The sequence below is a fragment of the Heptranchias perlo genome, chromosome 3 (assembly GCF_035084215.1).
Source record: "Heptranchias perlo isolate sHepPer1 chromosome 3, sHepPer1.hap1, whole genome shotgun sequence".
Classification (NCBI taxonomy): domain Eukaryota; kingdom Metazoa; phylum Chordata; class Chondrichthyes; order Hexanchiformes; family Hexanchidae; genus Heptranchias; species Heptranchias perlo.
Genome location: NC_090327.1, coordinates 37,396,027 through 37,420,740, shown reverse-complemented (window position 1 = coordinate 37,420,740; position 24,714 = coordinate 37,396,027). Strand labels below are relative to the sequence as shown.

Sequence of the window (24,714 nt, the reverse complement as noted above, 5' to 3'; positions counted from 1 at the left end):
TGGCATAAACCAACAGACACATTTATTTAACATTAAACAGGAAAATAAAAAGTACTCAGTGCAAACAGTATATTTACAGTAATTGCAAAATTCACTGTTCTCTGAATATTCAGTGCAATAAAGATGCTTGTCCTTTTCAACCTTAAAAATAAAATTGGTCTTTGAAACATAGTCACTTTTAAGTGGCAAAAGGCTACCAAGGAGCTACTGACTCATACCAATTTGTCTGCTGGCTTCAGGCTGACCCCCGAGTGGTATAAAGTCCACCACAGGTATATCGCTCACAGTATTAGACAATCCTATCTAGGAATATCCATTTAGCCCCTACTTAATTAGATCATGGTTGATCTGCACCTCGGCATCATTTACCTGCTTTTGCTTCATATCCTCTCTACCCTTAGCTGACAAAAATCTATCGATCCCTGTCTTGAAAGCTCCAATTGACCCAGCATCCGCAGCCTTTTTTAGGGGGAGGGGGGGGGAAGATAGTTCCAGATTTCCACTACCTTTTGTGTGGAAAAGTGCTTCCTGATTCCTCTCCTGAATGGCCTAGCTCTAATTTTAGTTCTTGATAGATGAGGGCTGTGCAGTAGACGTGGTCTACATGGACTTCAGCAAAGCATTTGACAAGGTACCGCATGGTAGGTTGTTACATAAGGTTAAATCTCATGGGATCCAAGGTGAGGTAGCCAATTGGATACAAAATTGGCTTGACGACAGAAGACAGAGGGTGGTTGTCGAGGGTTGTTTTTCAAACTGGATGCCTGTATCCAGCGGTGTGCCTCAGGGATCAGTGCTGGGTCCGCTGTTATTTGTTATTTATATTAATGATTTGGATGAGAATTTAGGAGGCATGGTTAGTAAGTTTGCAGATGACACCAAGATTGGTGGCATTGTGGACAGTGAAGAAGGTTATCTAGGATTGCAACGGGATCTTGATAAATTGGGCCAGTGGGCCGATGAATGGCAGATGGAGTTTAATTTAGATAAATGTGAGGTGATGCATTTTGGTAGATCGAATCGGGCCAGGACCTACTCCGTTAATGGTAGGGCGTTGGGGAGAGTTATAGAACAAAGAGATCTAGGAGTACAGATTCATAGCTCCTTGAAAGTGGAGTCACAGGTGGATAGGGTGGTGAAGAAGGCATTCAGCATGCTTGGTTTCATTGGTCAGAACATTGAATGCAGGAGTTGGGATGTCTTGTTGAAGTTGTACAGGGCATTGGTGAGGCCACACTTGGAGTACTGTGTACAGTTCTGGTCACCCTATTATAGAAAGGATATTATTAAACTAGAAAGAGTGCAGAAAAGATTTACTAGGATGCTACCGGGACTTGATGGTTTGACTTACAGGGAGAGGTTAGACAGACTGGGACTTTATTCCCTGGAGAGTAGGAGGTTAAGGGGTGATCTTATAGAAGTCTATAAAATAATGAGGGGCATAGATAAGGTCGATAGTCAAAATCTTTTCCCAAAGGTACGGGAGTCTATAACGAGGGGGCACAGATTTAAGGTGAGAGGGGAGAGATACAAAAGGATCCAGAGGGGCAATTTTTTCCACTCAAAGGGTGGTGAGTGTCTGGAACGAGCTGCCAGAGGCAGTAGTAGAGGCGGGTACAATTTTGTCTTTTAAAAAGCATTTGGACAGTTACATGGGGAAGATGGGTATCGAGGGATATGGGCCAAGTGCAGGCAATTGGGACTAGCTTAGTGGTATAAACTGGGCGACATGGACATGTTGGGCCGAAGGGCCTGTTTCCATGTTGTAACTTCTATGATTCTATGATTCTATGATTCCCCCACCTCTCGTAATTTAGGTTCACAGGTTATCAAGTACGTGGAGAGTTTGTCCACAAAATACTTCTGCTTCTTGCAGCAAAATACCAAGCCATCCTGTATCTGACCAAAATGTCCAACTGAATAGAATGTCATCTCAGCAAAAAAGTATCAGGAAATAAGAAATAGTAGCAGGAGATTTCCGCCTGTAACTCATTGCCAGGTATCCATTATTCTATATATAAACCACCCGAACCCCTCGATTAGATTTCAGCCTGTAAATCACTCCCAGGTATCTGTTATTCTAAGAACATAACATAAAAAATTGGAGCAGGAGTAAGCCATACGGTCGCTCGAGCCTGCTCCGCCATTCAATCAGATCATGGCTGATCTTAGACCTCAACTCCACTTTCCTGCTCTGTCCCCATATCCCTTGATTCTCTTAGTGTCCAAAAATCTACTGATCTCAATCTTGAATATACTCAACAACTGAGCATCCACAGCCCTCTGGGGTAGAGAATTCTAAAGATTAACAACCTCTGAGTGAAGAAATTTCTCCTCATCTCAGTCCTGAATGGCTGACCTCTTATCAAGACTATGTCCCCTAGTTCTCGACTCTGCAGCCAGGGGAAACAGCCTCTCATCATCGACCCTGTCAAGCCCTGTTAAGAATTTTATTCATTTCAATGAGATTATCTCTCATTCTTCTAAACTCCAGAGAATATAGCCCCATTTTACTCAATCACTGCTCATAGGACAGCCCTCTAATCCCAGGAATCAATGTAGTGAACCTTCGTTGCACCCCCTCTGCTTCTAAGGAATAAAGTAGCTGAACTAACCTTTTTACGTTTTGGACTGTAATGTATACTCCTGTAGCTTGAAACACTGACCCTCTCATAATTACCCCAGTGAGTACCAAGGCCAGCAGTAACGTATCTGATAGATGATCAAAGACAAAATAGCTTCATTTTTATCACACCCTTCTCTCCAAAACTTGTTTAATTGTCTCCTGCACCCCTTTATACTATCTGTCAATGACCTCTCCGGTAATTCATTCCACAGTTCTTAGACTTTGAGTGAAAAAGTTATACCTGACTTCCAGATTTTTATTTTGTGCCTCCCCCCCCCCCCCCAACCTTCTGCTTTCTGAGCAATTTGCTTTGTCATTTGTCTTTGCACTCTTGGAAACTTCAGTTAAATCACTTTGAAATCTCCACTTTTCCAAAGAAATAAGTATTACCGTTGAATGCTGCATCTTGTTTCTGTGAGACTGATTGAAGATTACTTTCCCCAGAATGTTGCGTTCTTATGTTATCAGAATTAAGTCCTAGTCATTAACAGGAAATGCACAACAGGTTGATCGGCATCTGAAAGACCAGCCTGGGTCTTCAGTCATGGCAACCAGGCTGGCCACTGATGCTGTGAGCCTTTGCCATCACCCCTTCACCCCTGCCCCTTGTCACTTTTCCATTCAGGGCTTCCTGCACACAGTGGCACCATCTCAGCATGCGGCTGTCATTCAGCTAGGACCCATTCCTGTGGTACACTGGGTGATACTAGTAGTACCAGGGGGAGAGGGGGTTTGGGGATACTAGCAGTACTGGGGAAGGGGGTGGGGATACCAACAGGGGAAGGGGAAGTGGGATTACCAACAGAGGAAGGGGGGGTTGTGGATACCAACAGAGGAAGAGGTGGGGGGTGTGGATACCAACAGAGGAAGAGGTGGGGGGTGTGGATACCAACAGAGGAAGAGGTGGGGGGTGTGGATACCAACAGAGGAAGAGGTGGGGGGTGTGGATACCAACAGAGGAAGAGGTGGGGGGTGTGGATACCAACAGAGGAAGGGGGGGTGTGTGGATACCAACAGAGGAAGGGGGAGTGGTGTGGATACCAACAGAGGAAGAGGTGGGGGGTGTGGATACCAACAGAGGAAGGGGGAGTGGTGTGGATACCAACAGAGGAAGAGGTGGGGGGTGTGGATACCAATAGAGGAAGGGGGAGTGGGGGGTGTGGATACCAATAGAGGAAGGGGGAGGGGGGTGTGTGGATACCAACAGAGGAAGGGGGAGTGGTGTGGATACCAACAGAGGAAGGGGGAGTGGTGTGGATACCAACAGAGGAAGGGGGGGTTGTGGATACCAACAGAGGAGGGGGGGGGGAGGGGGTTGTGGATACCTACAGAGGAAGGGGGGGGGGGTTTGTGGATACCAACAGAGGAAGGGGGGGGGGGGGTTTGTGGATACCAACAGAGGAAGGGGGGGGGGTTTGTGGATACCAACAGAGGAAGGGGGGGGGGGTTTGTGGATACCAACAGAGGAAGTGGGGGGGGGTTTGTGGATACCAACAGAGGAAGGGGGGGGGTGGTTTGTGGATACCAACAGAGGAAGGGGGGGGTTGTGGATACCAACAGAGGAGGGGGGGGGGGGGGTTGTGGATACCAACAGGAAGGGGGGGATGTGGATACCAACAGAGGAAGAGGGGTTGTGGATACCAACAGGGGAACAATGTGTGGATACCAGCAGCGTCAGGGGAAAGGGAAGGGGGGGGGGATGAATTTACCAGCAGCACCAGGGGAGGTGGGGGGGGAATGGTGAATAGCTCAACCACCTGCCATCACAGTGTCCAACGGCTTCTTGACTGATTCCAGGGTTGTTACCTTTATGCTGAAGTTCCTACAATGTGTTAATCACCCTTTGTGTGAAGAATAATTTCCTCATAGCATTATGATTGTTATTCAACAAGTAATCCAGAGGCATGGACTAATATTCCAGAGAATGTGAGTTCAAATCGACACCATGGCAGTTTGAGAATTAAAATTCAGTTTAAAATAAAAATAGCTGGAAATAAAAAGCTGGTTTCAATAAAAGTGACCATGAAGCTGTTGGTTTGTCGTAAAAACGCAACTAGTTCACTGTTGTCCTTCAGAGAATGGAACCTGCCATCCTTGCCCAGTCTGGTCTATATGGGACTCCAGTCCCACACCAGTGTAGTTGACCCTCTGAAGTGGCCTAGCAAGCCAATAAGTTGTAACTAGGGATGGGCAATAAATGCAGACCTTGCCAGCACTGCCTGCACCCTGAGAAGGAAAAAAATAGCATCAGCCCTTTGATCCTGTGGCCTCTCCAGCCCCAGTTTAAATTGAAACAGTGTTTTGGATTTACTTTTTAAATTCTGTTTATTATTTTATTCAGATACACAGCACACGTGCAATGGCTATCGCAATCATTTCACTCCATTACTGTACCTGGGCCATCCAGTTATTTCACTGTTGGTCACTCTCCTCAACATCTAGAAGCTTTAATTCATACACCAGTTTGGCTCAGTGGCAGCACCCTGGGTCAGATGGTTGTCAGTTCAAGCCTCACTTCAGGACTTGAGCACGTAGTCTGGGCTGATACTCCAGTGCAGTACTGAGGGAGTGCAGCATTGTTGGAGCTGCCGTCTTTTGGATAAGATGTTAAACCAAGGCCCCATCTGCCCTTTCAGGTGGACATTAAAGATCCCTTGGTATTATTCGAAGAACATGGGAGCTCTCCTGGTGTCCTGGCCAAAATTGTTCCCCCAAATGCTACAAAAAACAAATTAATTGATCATTCATTTCTGTGTGGGGATCTTGTAGGAGAAGAATGGCTGCAGATTACTAATGTTAGTTTGTATGTTTGTACAGAGCCTTGGTCAGACCCCATCTGGAGTACTGCGTCAGTTTTGGGCACCGAACCACAGGAAAGATGTATTGATTTTGATGGGGGTACAGCGCAGATTCACCAGAATTATGCCAGGGCTTAAAAGGTTAAATAATGAGGAAAGGTTGCATCAAAATTGGCTTGTATTTCCTTGTGTTTAGAAGGCTGAGGGATGATCGATTCAATGTAAAATGATAAAGGGATTCGATAGGATAGATACAGAGAAACAAGTGGGCGAGTCCAGAACAAGGGGACATAACCTTAAAATTAGAGCTAGGCCATTTAAGAGGGAAATCAGGAAACCTTTTTCACACAAAGGTTAGTGGAAATCTGGAACACTCTCCCCCAAACGGCTGTGGATTCTGAGCCAATTGAAATATTCAAGACAGATCGACAGATTTTTGTTGGGTAAGGGTATCAAGGGATATGGAGTTAAGGTACAGATCAGCCATGATCTAATTGAATGGTGGAACAGGCTCGAGGGGCAGAATGGCCTACTCCTGTTCCTATGTGAAGCACTGTGAGATGTTTTAACATGATGAGCCATTACTGTAAATGTATGTGTTCATTTTAATGTCGACTTCACTATTCCTGTTTTTGCTTTAGGTGTCGTGAGATGTGAAGTTAAAGGCCTTTCCACTTCTTGGCAACAAAGATGGCGGCTCGGCTGATACGCAGATGCACGCGGCACCTGGGAGCTTCATTCCTCACCATGCCGGCCCCTGCTACCGTGATCAGTACCTGCAGACGGAGCACGGCAGAACCGAACCGGTCGCCGGCACTGCTGGCTGGCATCCACACATCCACTCGCCGTCACCCACCCGACACATCTCCTGCCACCGAGCAGTACCATGCCCGCCAGCCGGAACGCACAAAGGTGGACGAGTTGATTGAGTTGGCCTCGAGCGTGGAGGAACTCCTGCAGATTCCCTTGGGTCGAAAGGTCACTGGGAACCAGGCGGCCGCGCTGCTCGTACACATCTGCCGCCAGGTGGTGGAACAGAAGCTGGACATGCAGGATGTCGTGGGAGACAAGCGCTTCCAGCATCTGTTGAACATCGTCGACAGCCAGGTTAGTGGCTTTCTTTTCATGTGGAATTTGTGCTGAAGTTTAGAGTCGTTGACAGCAGTAGAATGTTATGTTGTGTTCTTGTTGGTGTGTTACTTTAGGAAGGATGATGGGTACGGTAATATAGTAGTTATTTTACTGGACTAATAATCCACAGAATGAGAGTTCAAATCATGGCAGTTTGAGAATTTGAATTCAGTTTTTAAAAAGCTGGGATCAGTAAAAGTGACCATGAAGCTGTCGGATTGTCATAAAAACCCAACTGCTTCACTAATGTCCTTTCGGGAAGAAAACCTGCTATGATTACTCGGTCTGGCCTTTGTGTGACTCCAGTCCCACACCAATGTGATGGATTCTTAACTGCCCTCTGAAGTGGCCCAGCAAGCCACTCAGTTGTATCAAACAAGTGTAGCGGTTCAAGAAGGCCCACCACCACCTTCTAAGGGAAACTAGGGATGGACAACAAATGCTGGAAACCCCCACATCCTGAGAATGAACTTTAAAAAAAAACGAACAGGGTGAGCACACGGGATTAGGACTATTGCTCGCATGGAGGATAAATACGGACGCGGACTGGTTGTAATTTTATGTCTTCCCAGCAAATGCTGTAGTAGATAGCCGAGGAGGATAGCCTCAGTCTGCAGGACGATATAGATGGGTTGGTCAGATGGGCGGAACAGTGGCAAATGGAATTTAACCCGGAAAAGTGCGAGGTGATGCACTTTGGAGGGACTAACAAGGCAAGGGAATACACAATGAATGGGAGGACCCGAGGCAAGACAGAGGGTCAGAGGGATCTTGGTGTGCAAGTTCACAGATCCCTGAAGGCGGCGGAACAGGTAGATAAGGTGGTAAAGAAGGCATATGGGATACTTGCCTTTATTAGCCGAGGCATGGAATATAAGAGCAAGGAGGTTATGATGGAGCTGTATAAAACACTGGTTAGGCCACAGCTGGAGTACTGTGTGCAGTTCTGGTCGCCACACTACAGGAAGGATGTGATCGCTTTGGAGAGGGTGCAGAGGAGATTCACCAGGATGTTACCAGGGCTGGAGCGCTTCAGCTATGAAGAGAGACTGGGGAGATTGGGTTTGTTTTCCTTGGAGCAGAGGAGGCTGAGGAGGGACATGATTGGGGTGTACAAAATTATGAGGGGCACAGATAGGATGGATACTAAGGAGCTTTTTCCCTTAGTTGAGGGTTCTATAACAAGGGGACATAGATTCAAGGTAAAAGGCGGGAGGTTTAGAGGGGATTTGAGAAATAACTTTTTCACCCAGAGGGTGGTTGGAGTCTGGAACTCACTGCCTGAAAGGGTTGTGGAGGCAGGAACCCTCACAACATTCAAGAAGCATTTGGATGAGCACTTGAAATGCCATAGCCTACAAGGCTACGGACCAAATGCTGGAATATGGGATTAGAGTAGACAGGGCTGATGGCCGGCGCGGACACGATGGGCCGAAGGGCCTCTATCCGTGCTGTATAACTCTATGACTCTATGACTCTAGATGACTATTGCCACTGGGTAGCAATGTAACTAATGCAACACTGAAATGTTTTGCTGTTGTATTGTCCTCCACGCACAAAGTGGCACCACTGGCAAAACAGAATTACATAGAATTTACAGCGCAGAAACAGGCCATTCGGCCCAACTGGTCTGTGCCAGTGTTTGTGCTCCACACTCCTCCTCCCACCCTACTTCATCCAACCCTATCAGCATATCCTATTTCTTTCTCCCTCATGTACTTATCTAGCTTTCCCTTAAATTAATCTATGCTATTCGCCTCAACTACTCCATGTGGTAACAAATTCCACGTTCTAACCACTCTGAGTAAAAAAAGTTTCTCCTGAATTCTTTATTGGATTTATCAGAGACTATCTTATATTTATAACCCCTAGTTTTGGAACCCCCCCCCCCCCCCCCCCCCCACACAGTGGAAACATCTTCTCTATGTCTACTCTACCAAACCCCTTCATGATTTTAAAGACCTCTATTAGGTCACCCCTTAAAGCATGTCCACAGTTTTCAGTTCTCATGGAGGGTAACACCTGATGCAGACGGACGTGCTGTGTGTTTGCAGGATTTCCTGCTTGTGTTTCGGATTTCCTGCAATTTTTTTATTCATATGCCGGCTACTCCATTTTAATTTAAAAAAGAAATCTAGCCCAAATTGACAGCCGTGTTAGATTTCTCCTGATTTTAATCAATCTCCAAGATTGTTTTGTTCAGCTCTTTTTGCATGGCGATCTTCCCTGGCGTGGTACTTGTATGTTTTTTCATGGTTTAGTCAGCCTTGGCTCAGTTGGTTGTGCTCTGAGTCAGAAGGTTGTCGGTTCACGTCCTGCCCGGGACTCGAGTACATGATGTTGCGCTCCATTGCTGAGGTGCCATCTTTGGATGAGGCGAGGCGAGGCCCTGTCTGCCGGTTCGTGTTGAGGTAAATGATCATAAGCACCGTTCAGATAAAAGCAGGGTAGTTGTCCTGGTGTCCTGGCCAACATTCATCCCTCAACCAACACCACTAATACCAATAATCGGGTCATTTATCTCATTGCTGTTTGTGGAATCTTGCTGTGCGCAAATTGGCTGCCGTGTTTCCCTACATTATAACAGTGACTACACTTAAATAGTAATTAATTAGCTGTGAAGAGCTTTGGGACATCTGAGGGCGTGACAGATGCTACATAAAAGCAAGTTCTTTCTATCCTCTTTGGTAAATGGTACAATTCTAAAGGGGGTACAGGATCCAGAGAGACCTGGAGGTTCACATACACAAATCTTTGAAGGTGGCAGAACAAGTTGGTAAGTCTGTTAAAAAAGCATACGGGATACTTGACTTTATAAATAAAGGCATAGAGTACAAAAACAAGGAAGTTACAGTAAACCTTTATAAATCACTGGTTAGGCCGCAGCTGGAGTATTGTGTTCAATTCTGGGCAACGCACTTTAGGAAGGATGCCAAGGCTTTGGAGACATTGCAGAGGAGATTTACCAGAATGGTACCAGGGATGAGGGACTTCAGTTATGTGGAGAGACAAGAGAAACTGGGATTGTGCTCCTTACAGCAGAGAAGGTTAAGGGGAGATTTAATAGAGGTGTTCAAAATTATATGGGGTTTTGATAGAGAGAATCTGTGTCCTCTGGCGGGTGAGTTGGTAACCAGAGGACACAGATTCAATAGTAACTTTCAAAAGGGAATTGGATATATACTTGAAAAGGAAAAATTTGCAGGCCTAGAGTGGGCCTAAATTGGATAGCTCTTTCAAGGATCCCGCACAGGCACGTGCTGTATGATTCTACACCATTAAAGCGCTTTCAATGAGAAACTATTGTCCCTTGCTTTTTGTGGTATATATTAATGATTTGGACTTGAATGTTGGGGGGCTTGATCAAGAAGTTTGCAGATGATACAAAAATTGGCCGTGAAATTGATAGTGAGGAGGAAAGCTGTAGACTACAGGAAGATGGACTGTTCAGGTGGGCAGAAAAATGGCAAATGGAATTCAATCCAGAGAAGTGTGAGGTAGTGCATTTGGGGAGAGCAAACAAGGCAAGGGAGTACACAATAAATGGGAGGATACTAAGAGGTGTAGAGGAGCAAAGGGACCTTGGAGTGCATGTCCACAGACAGGTAGATAAGGTGGTTAAAAAGGCATACTGGAAATTTTCCTTTATTAGCCGAGGCATAGAATATAAGAGCAGGGAGGTTATGCTAGAACTGTATAAAACATTGGTTAGGCCACAGCTTGAGTACTGCGTACAGTTCTGGTCACCACATTACAGGAAAGATATGATTGCACTAGAAAGGGTACAGAGGAGATTTACGAGGATGTTGCCAGGGCTGGAGAATTTTAGCTATGAGAAAAGATTGGATAGGCTGGGGTTGTCTGCTTTGGAACAAAGGAGGCTGAGGGGTGATTTAATTGAGGTGCATAAAATTATGATGGGACCTATTTCCCTTAACAGAGGGGTCAGTGACCAGGGGGCACAGATTTAAAGTAATTGGTAGAGGGATTAGAGGGGAGCTGAGGAGAAATTTTTTCATCCAGAGGGTGGTGGGGGTCTGGAACTCACTGCCTGAAAGGGTGGTAGAGGCAGAAACCCTCAACTCATTTAAAAAGTACTTGAATGAGCACTTGAAGTGTCGTAACCTACAGGGCTACGGACCAAGTGCTGGAAAGTGGGATTTAAGCTGAATAGCTCTTTTTCGGCACGGACACAATGGGCCGAATGTCCTCCTTCTGTGCTGTAACTTTCTATGATTCTATCTGATCCCCCATGGCATTGCTCACAGGTTATCTGCTTAACCTGGCTTGTCCCTTTAAGGCCAATGCTGAGCTACTCCCTATTGTGAAACGGTCAAATTATTCACATAATGAGGAAATTTAGAAGCTAATTACTGTTGCTGTTGGAAATTTGTCTAGATTGGCAACTGCTTGGATCCCCTCCTTGGGGAGAGGGCAGATTATCTGAAGATCAGATGAAACAGCCAGAAATAAAAACATAGAAAATAGGAACAGGAGCAGTCCATTTGGCCCTTTGAGCCTGCTCCGCCATTCAATATGATCATGGCTGATCCATTATCTCAATACCATATTCCCGCTCTCTCCCCATACCCTTTGATGCCTTTTGTGTCTAGAAATCTATCTAGCTCCTTCTTAAATATATTCAGTGACTTGGCCTCCACAGCCTTCTGTGGTAGAGAATTCCACAGGTTCACCACCCTCTGAGTGAAGAAATTTCTCCTCATCTCAGTCCTAAATGTCCTACCCTGTATACTGAGACTATGACCCCTCGTTCTGGACCCCCCCAGCCAAGGGAAACATCCTCCCTGCATCCATTCTGTCTAGCCCTGTCAGAATTTTATACATTTCAATGAGATGCCCTCTCATTCTTCTAAACTCGAGTGAATACAGGCCGAGTCAACCTAATCTCTCCTCATAGGACAGTCCTGCCATCCCAGGAATCAGACTGGTGAACCTCCACTGCAATCCCTCTGTGGCAAGTATATCCATTCTGAGGTAAAGAGACCAAAACTGCACACAATACTTTAGGTTTGGTCTCACCAAGGCCCTGTATAACTGCAGTAAGACATCCTTGCTCCTGTACTCAAATCCTCTTGCAATGAAGGCCAACATACCATTTGCCTTCCTAACTGCTTGCTGCACCTGCATATTTGCTTTCAGTGACTGGTATACAAGGACACCCAGGTCCCTTTGTACATCAACATTCCCCAATCTATCACCATTTAAATAAATCTCTGCCTTTCTGTTTTTCCTTCCGAAGTGGATAACTTCACATTTATCCACATTATACTGCATCTGCCATGTATTTGCCCACTCACTCAACTTATCTAAATAGCCTTGAAGCCTCTTTGCATCGTCCTCACAACTCACGATCCCTACTAGTTTTGTGTCATCAGCAAACTTGGAAATATTACATTTGGTTCCCTCATCCAAATCATTGATATGTATTGTGAATAGCTGGGGCCCAAGCACTGATCCCTGCGGTACCCCACTAGTCACTGCCTGCCACCCCGAAAAAGACCCATTTATTCCTACTCTCTATTTCTTGTCTGTTAACTAATTTTCAATCCATGCCAGTATATTACCACCAATCCCATGTGCTTTAATTTTGCACACTAAACTCTTATGTGGGATTTTATCAAAGGCCTTCTGAAAATCCAAATAAACCACATCCACTGGTTCTCCCTTATCTATTCTACCAGTTACTTCCTCAAAAAACTCCAGTCGGTTTGTCAAACATGATTTCCCTTTCATAAATCCACGTTGACTTTGTTTAATCCCGTCGATATTTTCTAAGTGTCCTGTTATCACATCCTTTATAATATACTCTAGCATTTTCCCTACTACTGATGTTAGGCTAACCGGTCTGTCATTCCCTGTTTTCTCTCTCCCTCCTTTTTTAAATAGTGGGGTTACATTTCCCACCCTCTAATTTACAGGAACTGTTCCATAATCTATAGAATTTTGGAAGATGACAACGAATGCATCCACTATTTCCATGGCTACCTCTTTTAGTACGCTGGGATGCAGATTATCAGGCCCTAGGGATTTATCGGCTTTCAGTCCCATTAATTTCTCCAGCACTATTTGTTTTTTACTAATACTAATTTCCTTTAATTCCTCCTTCTCACTAGTCCCTTGGTTCCCTAGCATTTCTGGGAAGTTACTTGTGTCCTCTTCCATGAAGACAGAACCAAAGTATTTGTTTAATTGCTCTGCCATTTCCTTGTTCTCCATTATAAATTCTCCCATTTCTGACTGTAAGGGACCTACAATTGTCTTCGCTAATCTTTTTCTTTTTACATACTTGTAGAAGCTTTTACAGTCCACTTTTATGTTCCATGCAAGTTTACTTTTATATTCGATTTTTCCCCTCTTAATCAATCTCTTGGTCCGTTTTTGCTGAATTCTAAACTGCTCCCAGTCCTCAGGCTTGCTACTTTTTCTGGCAACTTTATATGACTCCTCTTTGGATCTAATACTATCCTTAATTTCTTCTGTTTTCCATGGTTGGGCCGCATTTCCTTTTGTGTTTCTGTTCTCATTTTTTTTATAAGGTGTTCAGTCATGACTTGATGCTCCATACAAAGTGTGAGAGATGAGTCTCAAAACCTAGAAAAGGGTTTAAAAAAATGATAAAATCAGTGGAAGAAACTTTAGTAGTTAAGACTGCAAAATATATTCAAGGTTATTTTAGCGATGGAGAATTTCAGCTAGAGAATGTAACCTTTTTCCTTTCTAAATTAAAAATTCTCACTCTCACTCACTCTCTCTTTCTCTCACACTCTCATATACACATTCTCACACTCACATTGATTCTCTTAAAGTCTCACTTGTACACTCACTCTCATTCACACACATGTACATACACTGGCTCTCACTGTTTCTTTCTCACACACTGTCTCTCACTCTCGTTCACTCTCACACTGACACACTCACTGCTTCTTTCTGATACTCTCACTCGCGCTCACTCTTACACCCTCTCTCTCACTCTCTGTTCTCCACCCCCACTGAAGTTGAAAGTTACCCCCGTGATTTGAGTTATACTTTAATCATTGAACTTGCAAATATAAAATTCATTAACTTTACCTTTGTTGTCATAATGAATATATCTTTCAAACTTCAGAAGGACAGAATTTGGTTGGTAAAGAAGCATCTTGGGACATTTTACTGTGTTAAAGGCGCTAGATAAATGCAAGTTGTTGTGGGTGGTGACGCTGTATGTGCTTTCCTCTGGGCTGAAATCAGGCACTGCAATATAATGTCAAGCATTTCAACACAACAGTTACACTGTCACCCACTGGAGAAATGAAGTATTACAGCAGCACATTCCCACGGTGGATCTCTTGCTGATTCACACTCAACCGGTTGTGTGACCTCTGATTTAAACGTTTTTTCTTTTCAGATTTCTGCAGTGTGGAATGGGAACCTGGTCAGCCTGTTGCGGACCCTCTTTGTGATCAGACTGGATGTCAGCAACCACGCCCTAAGGTCCGTTGAAAACGAGGTTCACTGGCGGTTAAGGCGTCTGACCTTTAAAAACCTCACCTTGCTGGCCGACTACTACACCAGCTATGCACGGACAGATGGCCAGAAAGTGCTGCTGAGTGACATAATAAAAAATGTGGAGCTGCGATGGACGGAGGTCACAGACGCAAAGACTGTGGCGACATTAATGACGAAGCTTGGACACCTGTCAAGTGCTCTGATGGACAGACTGGAGGATAAGGTATACATAACCTACGCAGTGTATTTTATCACCGACACAAGAATGTTGCACCCAGTAATAGTTGTGTTATTGTATATCATTGTGTTGTGTTACTCGTATGTTACTAAGTATAACGTGTGTGTGTTTTATATATATATATATATATATATATGCGTGTTAATGTCTGACATACATAGAAGTGCTACATCCTAATACCCCACAGTATGTTATTGAATATAACATGCAGTAATGCAGTATGTTATGTAGTTATACAGAAGCGTTATACCTGGTAACACATTGTGCTACACATAGGTGTTGTATGAGATATATATCAATGCTACATCCTAATAACCTACAGTATGTTATTGCATATAATACATTGTGTTATGTAATTATAGAGAAGCGTTATACTGAGTAACATATGATGTGTTATACAAATGAGTGTTACATCAAGAAACAGATGATGTGTCATACGCAGTGTAATACAAAGTGTTAGTCAGGAGTGTTGCACCCAGTAAAACGTGGTGTGTTACATACTGGACCATTGCACACAGTAACACACGGTGTTATATATACTGGACCGTTGCACACGGTGTGTTATATACTGGACCATTGCACACAGTAACACACGGTGTGTTATATACTGGATTATTGTGCGCAGTAACACACGGTGTGTTATATATTGGACTGTTGCACATAGTAACGCATGGTGTGTTATATAGTGGACCATTGCACCCAGTGACACACAGTGTGTTATATAGTGGACCGTGCACCTAGTAATACATGGTGTGTTATATACATGCGCTTTATACCCAGTAATACATAGTGTGTTATATACTGGAGTGTTATATCCCCTGATGCATTAGGTTATATACAGGAGTGATTTTTTTTTTATTCATTCATGGGATATGGGCGTCGCTGGCAAGGCTAGCATTTATTGCCCATCCCTAATTGCCCTTGAGAAGACGGTGGTGAGCTGCCTTCTTGAACCGCTGCAGTCCATGTGGTGTGTTACTGGGTGCATTAATATGTCCATTAACACATAGGGTGTTATATACTGAAGCGATGCACCCAGTAACACATGGTGTGCTATATACTGGAGCATTGTACCCAGTAACACACAGTGTGTTAGATACTGGATCGTTGCATGCATTTAAAGGGAAGCCAGGTAAGTAGCACATGGGATTATAAGGATTAAAAACAGACAAGGTAGAAACATTAACACTGTACGTCAAATAATGATTTGCTCATCAATTTGGGTAACTTGGGTATGTAATTGGGTAAGGGATAGGAGGCAGAGAGTAGTGGTGAACAGATGTTTTTCTGACTGGAGAGAAGTATGCAGTGGGGTCCCCCAGGAGTCGGTATTTGGACCATTGCTTTTCTTGTTATATATAAATGACCTGGACTTGGGCATAGGGAGTACAATTTCGAAGTATGCGGATGATGCAAAACTTGATAATGAAATAAAGAGAGAGTAGGATAGTAGCAGGCTTCAGGAAGACATAGACAGACTGGTGAAATGGGCAGACACATCGCAGATGCAATTTAATGCGGATAAGTGTGAAGTGATGCACTTTAGGAGGATCAACATGGAGAGACAGTATAATCTAAATGGTACTATTTTGAGGGGGTGCAAGAGTAGAGGGACCTGGGGGTACAGCTCTTTGAAGGTGGCAGGGCAAGTTGATAAAGCAGTTAAGAAAGCGTATGGGATATTTGGCTTTGTAAATAGGGGCATCGAATACAAAAACAAGAAAGTTATGCTGAACCTTCATAAATCACTGGTTAGGCCTCAGCTGGAGTATTGTGTTCAATTCACTTTAGGAAAAATGCCGAGGCCTTGGAGAGGGTGCAATGGAGATTTACCAGAATGCTTCCAGGGATGAGGGACATCAGTTATGTGGAGAGACAAGAGAAGCTGGGATTGTTCTTATTAGAGCAGAGAAGGTTAAGGGGAGATTTAATAGAGGTGTTCAAAATTATATACTGGAACAATTCACATAAGAACATAAGAAATAGTAGCAGGAATAGGCCAATCGGCCCCTCGAGCCTGCTCCGCCATTCAATAAGATAATGGCTGATCTGATCCTAACCTCAAATCTAAATTCATGTCCAATTTCCTGCCAGCTCCCCGTAACCCCTAATTCCCTTTACTTCTAGTAACACACCCACCACATCTAGTAATTCACCCAGTAACACATGTGGTTATATATTGGACTGTTGCACCCAGTAACACATAATGTGTTATGCACAGTGCACCCCCATTAAAAAAAACATGGAGCTGCGATGGACGGAGGTCACAGATGCAAAGTCATGTATACGTCATGGGGTTTTGATAGAGTAGATAGAGAGAAACTGTTTCCACTGGTGGGTGGATCGGTAACCAGATGACACAGCTCTTTGCGGAGCAGGCTCGAAGGGTCGTATGGCTTGCTTCTGCTCCTATTTCTTTTTTAAGATAATTGGCAAAAGAACCAGCGGGGAGATAAGGAGAATTTTTTTACGCCGCAAATTATTAAGATCCGGAATGCTCCGCCTGAAAGGGTGGCGGAAGCAGATTCAGTAGTGACTTTCAAAAGGGAATTGGATATATACTTGAAAAGGAAAAATTTGCAGATCTAGTGTGGGACTAATTTGATAGCTCTTTCAAAGAGCCTGCAGAGCCACGACAGGCCGAATGGCCTCCTTCTGTTCTGAATGATTCTCCACCGTCAAAGTGCTTTTAATGAGAAACTATCTGATCTACCATGGCATTGCTCACAGGTTATCTGCTGAGTTGCTAACCTGGCTTGTCCCTTTAGGGCCATTGCTGAGCTACTCCCTATTGTGAATTGGTTGAATTATTTACACCCTGAGGAAATTGAGGCTAATTACTGTTGCCGTTGGAAATTCATCTAGATTGGCTGGGATGAGGGAATTTAGTTATGTGGAGAGATTGGAGAAGCTGAGATTGTTCTCCTTAGAGCAGAGAAGGTAAAGGGGAGACCTAATAGTGGTAGCCAATAATGATACATCATGGATGAATGAAGAAATACGGGCAAAATTGAAACTAAAGAAAAGGCATACACTAAGTACATCGACAACAAAGAAGAGGGTGACAAAAGGGAATACAAAGAGGTTAGGAAAGAAGTTTGAAAAAACAATTAGGAAGACAATGATAAACTACAAAATTAAATTATCAAAGAACATAAAAAATAAATAGTAAAGTATTCTACAGCACATAAATAACAAAAGAAAAATCAGAAAAGGGACAAGGCCAGGGCCACTAAGGGATACACATGATAAACTCACAGGTAATGACAGCGAAACGGCAGAAATATTAAATAATTACTTTGCCTCAGTATTTACTAGGCAGACTAACATGGTTGGCATGAAAATGGAAGAAGAGATCAAAAAAGATATAATGACATTTAAGATAGAAAGAGGGGGAGATAATTGATAAACTAATCAAACTTAGACAGGATAAAACCTCTGGTCCGGATGGATTGCATCCGAGCATGTTAAAATAAGTTAAGGAATACATTAATAAACTTGCAGAATGGGCGGTTAATTGGCAAATAAATTTAGATGTAGATAAGTGTGAGTTATTACATTTTGGTTGGAAGAATAAGGGGGCCACATACTGCTTAGATAATAAGAGTCTAATTGGAGTAGAGGAGCAGAGGGTTCTGGGGGTATAGATACACAAATCAGTAAAACATAGAACCATAGAAAATAGGAGCTGGAGTAGGCCATTCGAGCCTGCTCCGCCATTCAATAAGATAATGGCTGATCCTCTATCTCAATACCATATTCCCGCTCTCACCCCATACCCCTTGATGCCTTTTGTGTCTAGAAATCTGTCTATCTCCTTCTTAAATATATTCAGTGACTTGGCCTCCACAGCTGCCTGTGGTAGAGAATTCCACAGGTTCACCACCCTCTGAGTGAAGAAATTTCTCCTCATCTCAGTCCTAAATGTCCTACCCCGTATCCTGAGACTATGACCCATCGTTCTGGGTCCCCCAGCCAGGGAAAACATCCAGTCTGTCTAGCCCTGTCAGAATTTTATATGTTTCAATGAGATTCCCTCTCATTCTTCTAAACTCGAGTGAATACAGGCCGAGTCGACCCAATCTCTCCTCATACGACAGTCCTGCCATCCTACGAATCAGTCTGGTGAACCTTCCCTCTATGGCAAGTATATTCTTTCTTAGGTAAGGAGACCAAACTGCACACAATACTCCAGGCGTGGTCTCACCAAGGCCTTGTATAACTGCAGTAAGACATCCTTGCTCCTGTACTCAAATCCTCTTGCAATGAAGGCCAACATATAATTTGCCCTCCTAACTGCTTGCTCCACCTTCATGTTTGCTTTCAGTGACTGGTGTACAAGGACACCCAGGTCCCTTTGTACATCAACATTTCCCAATCTATCACCATTTAAATAATACTTTGCCTTTCTGTTTTTCCTTCCGAAGTGGATAACTTCACATTTATCCACATTATACTGCATCTGCCGTGTATTTGCCCACTCACTCAACTTGTCTAAATCGCCTTGAAGCCTCTTTGCATCCTCCTCACAACTCACGATCCCACCTAGTTTTGTGTTGTCAGTAAACTTGGAAATATTACATTTGGTTCCTTCATCCAAATCATTGATATATATTGTGAATAGCTGGGGCTCAAGCACTGATCCCTGCGGTACTGCACTAGTCATTGCCTGCCACCCAAAAAAAGACCCATTTATTCCTACTCTCTGTTTCCTGTCTGTTAACCAATTTTCAATCCATGCCAATACATTACCACCAATCCCATGTGCTTTAATTTTGCACACTAAGCTCTTATGTGGGATTTTATCAAAGGCCTTCTGAAAATCCAAATAAACCACTAGTTCTCCCTTATCTATTCTACCAGTTACATCCTCAAAAAACTCCAATAGGTCTGTCAAACATGATTTCCCTTTCATAAATCCATGTTGACTTTGTCTAATCCTGTTGATACTTTCCAAGTGCCCTGTTATCACATCCTTTATAATCGACTCTAGCATTTTCCCTACTACTGATGTTAGGCTATCCGGTCTGTAGTTCCCTGTTTTCTCGCTCCCTTTTTTAAATAGTGGGGTTACATTTCCCACCCTCCAATTTACAGGAACTGTTCCATAATCTATAGAATTTTGGAAGATGACAACTAATGCATCCACTATTTCCATGGCTACCTCTTTTAGTACGCTGGGATGCAGATTATCAGGCCCTAGGGATTTATCAGCTTTCAGTCCCATTAATTTCTCCAGCAATTTTTTAAAATAATACTAATTTACTTTAATTCCTCCTTCTCACTAGTCCCATGGTTCCCTAGCATTTCTGGAAAGTTATTTGTGTCCTCTTCTGTGAAGACAGAGCTAAAGTATTTGTTTAATTGCTCTGCCATTTCCTTGTTCTCCATTATAAATTCTCCCATTTCTGACATTTGTCTTCACTAATCTTTTTCTTTTTACGTGGTTGTAGAAGCTTTTACAGTCCACTTTTATGTTGCTTGCAAGTTTACACTCATACTCTATTTTTCCCCCTCTTAATCAATCTCTAGTTCCTTTATTGCTGAATTCTAAACTGCTCCCAATCCTCAGGCTTGCTACTTTTTCTGGCAACTTTATATGACTCCTCTTTGGATCTAATACTATCCTTAATTTCTTTTGTTCGCCATGGTTGGGCCGCATTTTCTAGTACCCCAACCCTCTTGCAATAAAGGCCAACATGCCTTTTGCTTTCCGAATTGCTTGCTGTACCTGTATGCTAACTTTTTGAGTTTCTTGTATGAGGATAAGGGGTCTGCCATTTAAGACTGAGATGAGGAGGAATTTCTTCACACAGAGGGTAGTGAATCTTTTGAATTCTCTACCCCAGAGGGCTGTGGATGCTGAGTCATTGAGTATATTCAAGACTGAGATGGATAGTTTTTTTAACTCTAGGGGAATCAAGGGATACGGGGATCGGGCAGGAAAGTGGAGTTGAGGCCGAAGATCAACCATGATCTGATTGAATGGCGGAGCAGGCTCGAGGGGCCGTAGGGCCTACTCCTCCTATTTCTTATGTTCTTAGACCACACTTGGAGTTCTGTGAACAGTTCTGGTCTCCATATTATAAAAAGGATATAGAGGTACTGGAGAAGGTGCAAAAAAGATTTACTAGGATGATACCAGAACTGAGAGGTTTATACCTATCAGAAAAGATGGAGCAGGCTGGGGCTCTTTTCTCTAGAAAAGAGAAGACTGAGGGGTGACCTGATAGAGGTCTTTAAGATCATGAAAGGGTTTGATAGGGTAGATGTAGAGAAGATGTTTCCACTTGCGGGGGAGACCAGAACTAGGGGCCATAAATATAAGATAATTTGGTTCTGTCTTCACAAAGGAGGACACAAATAATCTGCCAGAAATGTTAGGGAACCAAGGGTCTAGTGAGAGGGAGGAACTGAAGGAAACCAGTATCAGTAAAAAAAAATAGTGCTAGGGAAATTAATGAGGCTAAAGGCTGACAAATCCCCAGGGCCTGATAATCTACATCCCAGAGTACTAAAGGAAGTAGCCCTGGAAATAGTGGATGCATTGGTGATCATCTTCCAAAATTCAATAGACTCGGGAACAGTTCCTACAGATTGGAAGGTGGCAAATGTAACCCCACTACTTAAAAAAGGAGGAAGAGAAAAAACAGAAAATTACCGACCAGTTAGCCTAACAACAGTAGTGGGGAAAATGCTAGAATCTATTATAAAAGATGTGATAACAGAACGCTTGGAGGGCATTAACGGGATTGGACAAAGTCAGCATGGGTTTATGAAAGGGAAATCATGCTTAACAAATCTACTGGAGTTTTTTGAGGATGTAACTAGTAGGATAGGGAAGAACCAGTGGATGTGGTGTATTTGGATTTTCAGAAGGCTTTTGATAAGGTCCCACACAAGAGGTTAGTGTGCAAAATTAAAGCACATGGGATTGGGGGGAATATACTGGCATGGATTGAGAATTGGTTAACAGACAGGAAACAGAGAGTAGGAATAAACGGGTCTTTTTCCAGGTGGCAGGCAGTGACTAGTGGGGTACCGCAGGGATCAGTGCTTGGGCCCTAGCTATTCACAATAATATCAATGATTTGGATGAGGGAACTAAATGTAACATTTCCAAGTTTGCAGATGACAAAAAGCTGCGGTGGAATATGAGCTGTGAGGAGGATGCAAAGAGGCTCCAATGTGATTTAGACAAGTTGGGTGAGTGGGCAAGAACATGGCAGATGCAGTATAATGTGGATAAATGTGAGGTTATCCACTTTGGTTGTAAAAACAGAAAGGCAGATTATTATCTGAATGGTGATAGATTGGGAAAAGGAGAGGTGCAGCGAGACCTGGGTATCCTTGTACACCAGTCGCTGAAAGCGAGCATTCAGGTGCAGCAAGCAGTTAGGAAGGCGAATGGTATGTTGGCCTTCAATGCAAGAGGATTTGAGTACAGGAGCAGGGATGTCTTACTGCAGTTATACAGGGCCTAGGTGAGACCACATCTGGAGTATTGTGTGCAGTTTTGGTCTCCTTATCTGAGGAAGGATGTCCTAGCCATGGAGGGAGTGCAACGGGGTATGCCATTTAGAACTGAGATGAGGAGAAATTTCTTCACTCAGGGTGGTGAACCTGTGGAATTCTCTACCACAGAAGGCAGTGGAGGCCAAGTCATTAGATGTATTCAAGAAAGAGATAGATATATTTCTTAATGCTAAAGGGATCAAGGGATATGGGGAAAAAGCAGGAACAGGGTACTGAGTTAGACGATCAGCCATGATCATTTTGAATGGCGGAGCAGGCCCAAAGGGCCAAATGGCCTACTCTCTCTCCTATTTTCTATGTTTCTATGATTGTTGCTAAAAAAATCCAATGGGGAATTGAGGAGAAACTTCTTTACCCAGAGAATGGTTAGAACGTGGAACTCACTACCACAAGGAGTAGTAGAGGCGACTAGTATAGATGCATTTAAGGGGTAGGTAAATAAACACGTGGGAGAAAGGAATAGCAAGATATGCTGATAGGGTTAGATGAAGTCGAGAGGGAGGAGGCTCGTGTGGAGCATAAACACAGGCATAGACCAGTTGGGCCGAATGGTCTGTTTCTGTGTTGTACATTCTATGTAAAGCAGAGAAGTTAAAGGGGAGACCTAATAGAGGTATTTAAAATTATGAGGGGGTTTTAATAGAGCAAGTATTATATACTGTCTATGCTCACAAATGAAGATTGGGCACTTGGATGGTGTACTGCAGGGCAGCTGGCACAAAGTACTAACTCACCAAGAGCTTTCAATCAGGAGAGGAAGGGAGGGAAATACATAGCATCAAATGGGATTTGAAAAAGCTGCAGGAGAGGCAATAGCCTGTAGAAACTTGGACTCAGAGACCATGCAAATCTATCTGGCTGATCCCAAAGTTTGAAAAATATCACGTACTACTCTACTTCTCATACTGTCAAGCAGTTCCTCTGCCAAATATCCAGTTCACTTTTGAATTAGCTGACACATTCACCACTGTGGCATGAAGTACTTAAACCTGACTTGTCTGTTCATTGTAAACAATTTTACAACACCAAGTTATAGTCCAGCAATTTTATTTGAAATTCACAAGCTTTCGGAGGCTTCCTCCTTCCTCAGGTGAATGTTGTGGGTCCCACAACATTCACCTGAGGAAAGAGGAAGCCTCCGAAAGCTTGTGAATTTCAAATAAAATTGTTGGACTATAACTTGGTGTTGTAAAATTGTTTACAATTGTCAACCCCAGTCCATCACTGGCATCTCCACATCATTGTCTGTTCATGGCTGAGCTGTCAGCCTTGGCTCAGTGGTAGCACTCGCTCCTGAGTCAGAAGGTTCAAGTCCCACTCCAGAAACATGAGCACATAATTTAGACTGACACCTCAGTGCAATACTGAGGGAGCTCACCACTGTCGGAGGCGCCGTCTTTTGGATGAGGTGTTAAACCAAGACCCCATCCGCCCTCTCGGGTAGAAGTAAAATATCCCATGGCACTATTGGAAGAAGAGCAGGGTAGTTCTCCTGGTGACTTGGCCAGCATTTATCCAATAACCAACATCACTTAAACAGATAATCTGGTCATTATCTCATTGCTATTTCTGGGACCTTGCTGTGCGCAAATTGGCCGCTGCATTTCCTACATTACAACAGTGTCTACACTTCAGAAAGTACTTCATTTGCTGTAAAGCGCTTTGAGACGACCTAAGGTTTTGAAAGGCGCTATATGAATACAAGTTCTTGTCTCTCTACTGAGTCTGTGCAAAGTATGCATTTTAACTGTACATTTGTCATCTTTACGTTTCAGGGCTTGGAACTGGCTGAGTATTTCACCCCCGACGACACAAGAAAGGTGATGCTGGCCTTAGCATTGCAGAATCGGCGCTCGATTCCCTTGCTCCGTGCCCTCTCGTACCATTTCATGCAGAAGCACTTTGACCTGAAGACTGGAGTGCTGATCGACATGGCGTTTGCTTACGGTTAGTGAAAGTCTGAAGTCTCTGACCGATGAGAATCATTGTGACAGTGCAGTGCATGACTCAGGACCAGTACAAGTGAAATGTTCCTTGTGACAATGCCTGCAAACAGTGTTGAACAGATAGAAAGAAACCACTGCAGATGCAGGAATTCTGAAATAAAAACAAAATGCTGGAGAGACACAGCAGGTCCATCAGCATCTGGGTGCAAACCTTTAGTCAGTAGTTCTGTGTTCCAATGAAAAGTGTACAGTCAAAAAGTTACACTATCGTTTTTTGCAGAGGGACCTGCTGCCGTGTTTCCAGCAATTTCTCCTTTAAATACTGTATAACTGACACCCGGGAGTAAGTTACGGCTGGAAACTAATTGAGAGGTTCGGGTGGTTTATATATAAAACAATAGAAGAAAGGAAGGAAGAACTTGTATTTATATTATGCCTTTCACAACTCAGGACTTCCCAAAGCACTTCACTACCAATGAAGTGCAGTCACTGTTGCAATGTGGGCAAATGCGGCAGACAAGGTCCCACAACCAGCAATGAGATGATGACCAGATAATTTGTTTTTAGTGATATTGGTTGTGCGATAAACATTGGCCAGGACACCAGGAGAACGCCACTACTCTTCAAATAGTGCCATGGGATCTTTTACTTCCATTTGAGAGGGCAGACAAGGCTTCAATTTAATGTCTTATCTGAAAGATGGCACCTCTGAGAGTGCAGCTCTCTCTCAGTGAAGAGTCAGCCTAGATTATGTGCTCAAATCTCTGGAATTGGGCTTGAGTCCATGGCCTTCTGACTCACAGGCGATGGTGCTACCACTGAACAACGGCTGACACCAGGAGGGAGTTACAAGCTGGAAACTAATCGAGGGCTTTGTTTGCTTCATATATAGAATAACGGATCCCAGGGAGTAAGTTATAGGCTGGAATCTAA

The 24,714-nt window shown here is 43.6% G+C and overlaps 1 protein-coding gene across 1 annotated transcript in view; it reads left to right on the top strand.

Moving 5' to 3' along the window:
- tbrg4 (transforming growth factor beta regulator 4) overlaps window positions 1-24,714 on the top strand; it is a 45,350-nt gene that overhangs the window by 504 nt on the left and 20,132 nt on the right. Inside the window, exons 2-4 of the mRNA XM_067978863.1 lie at window positions 6,066-6,531; window positions 13,961-14,284; window positions 23,611-23,782. Of these exons, the coding sequence (XP_067834964.1) occupies window positions 6,115-6,531; window positions 13,961-14,284; window positions 23,611-23,782 (913 nt within the window). The 5' untranslated portion in view covers window positions 6,066-6,114. The remainder of the gene's footprint in view (window positions 1-6,065; window positions 6,532-13,960; window positions 14,285-23,610; window positions 23,783-24,714) is intronic.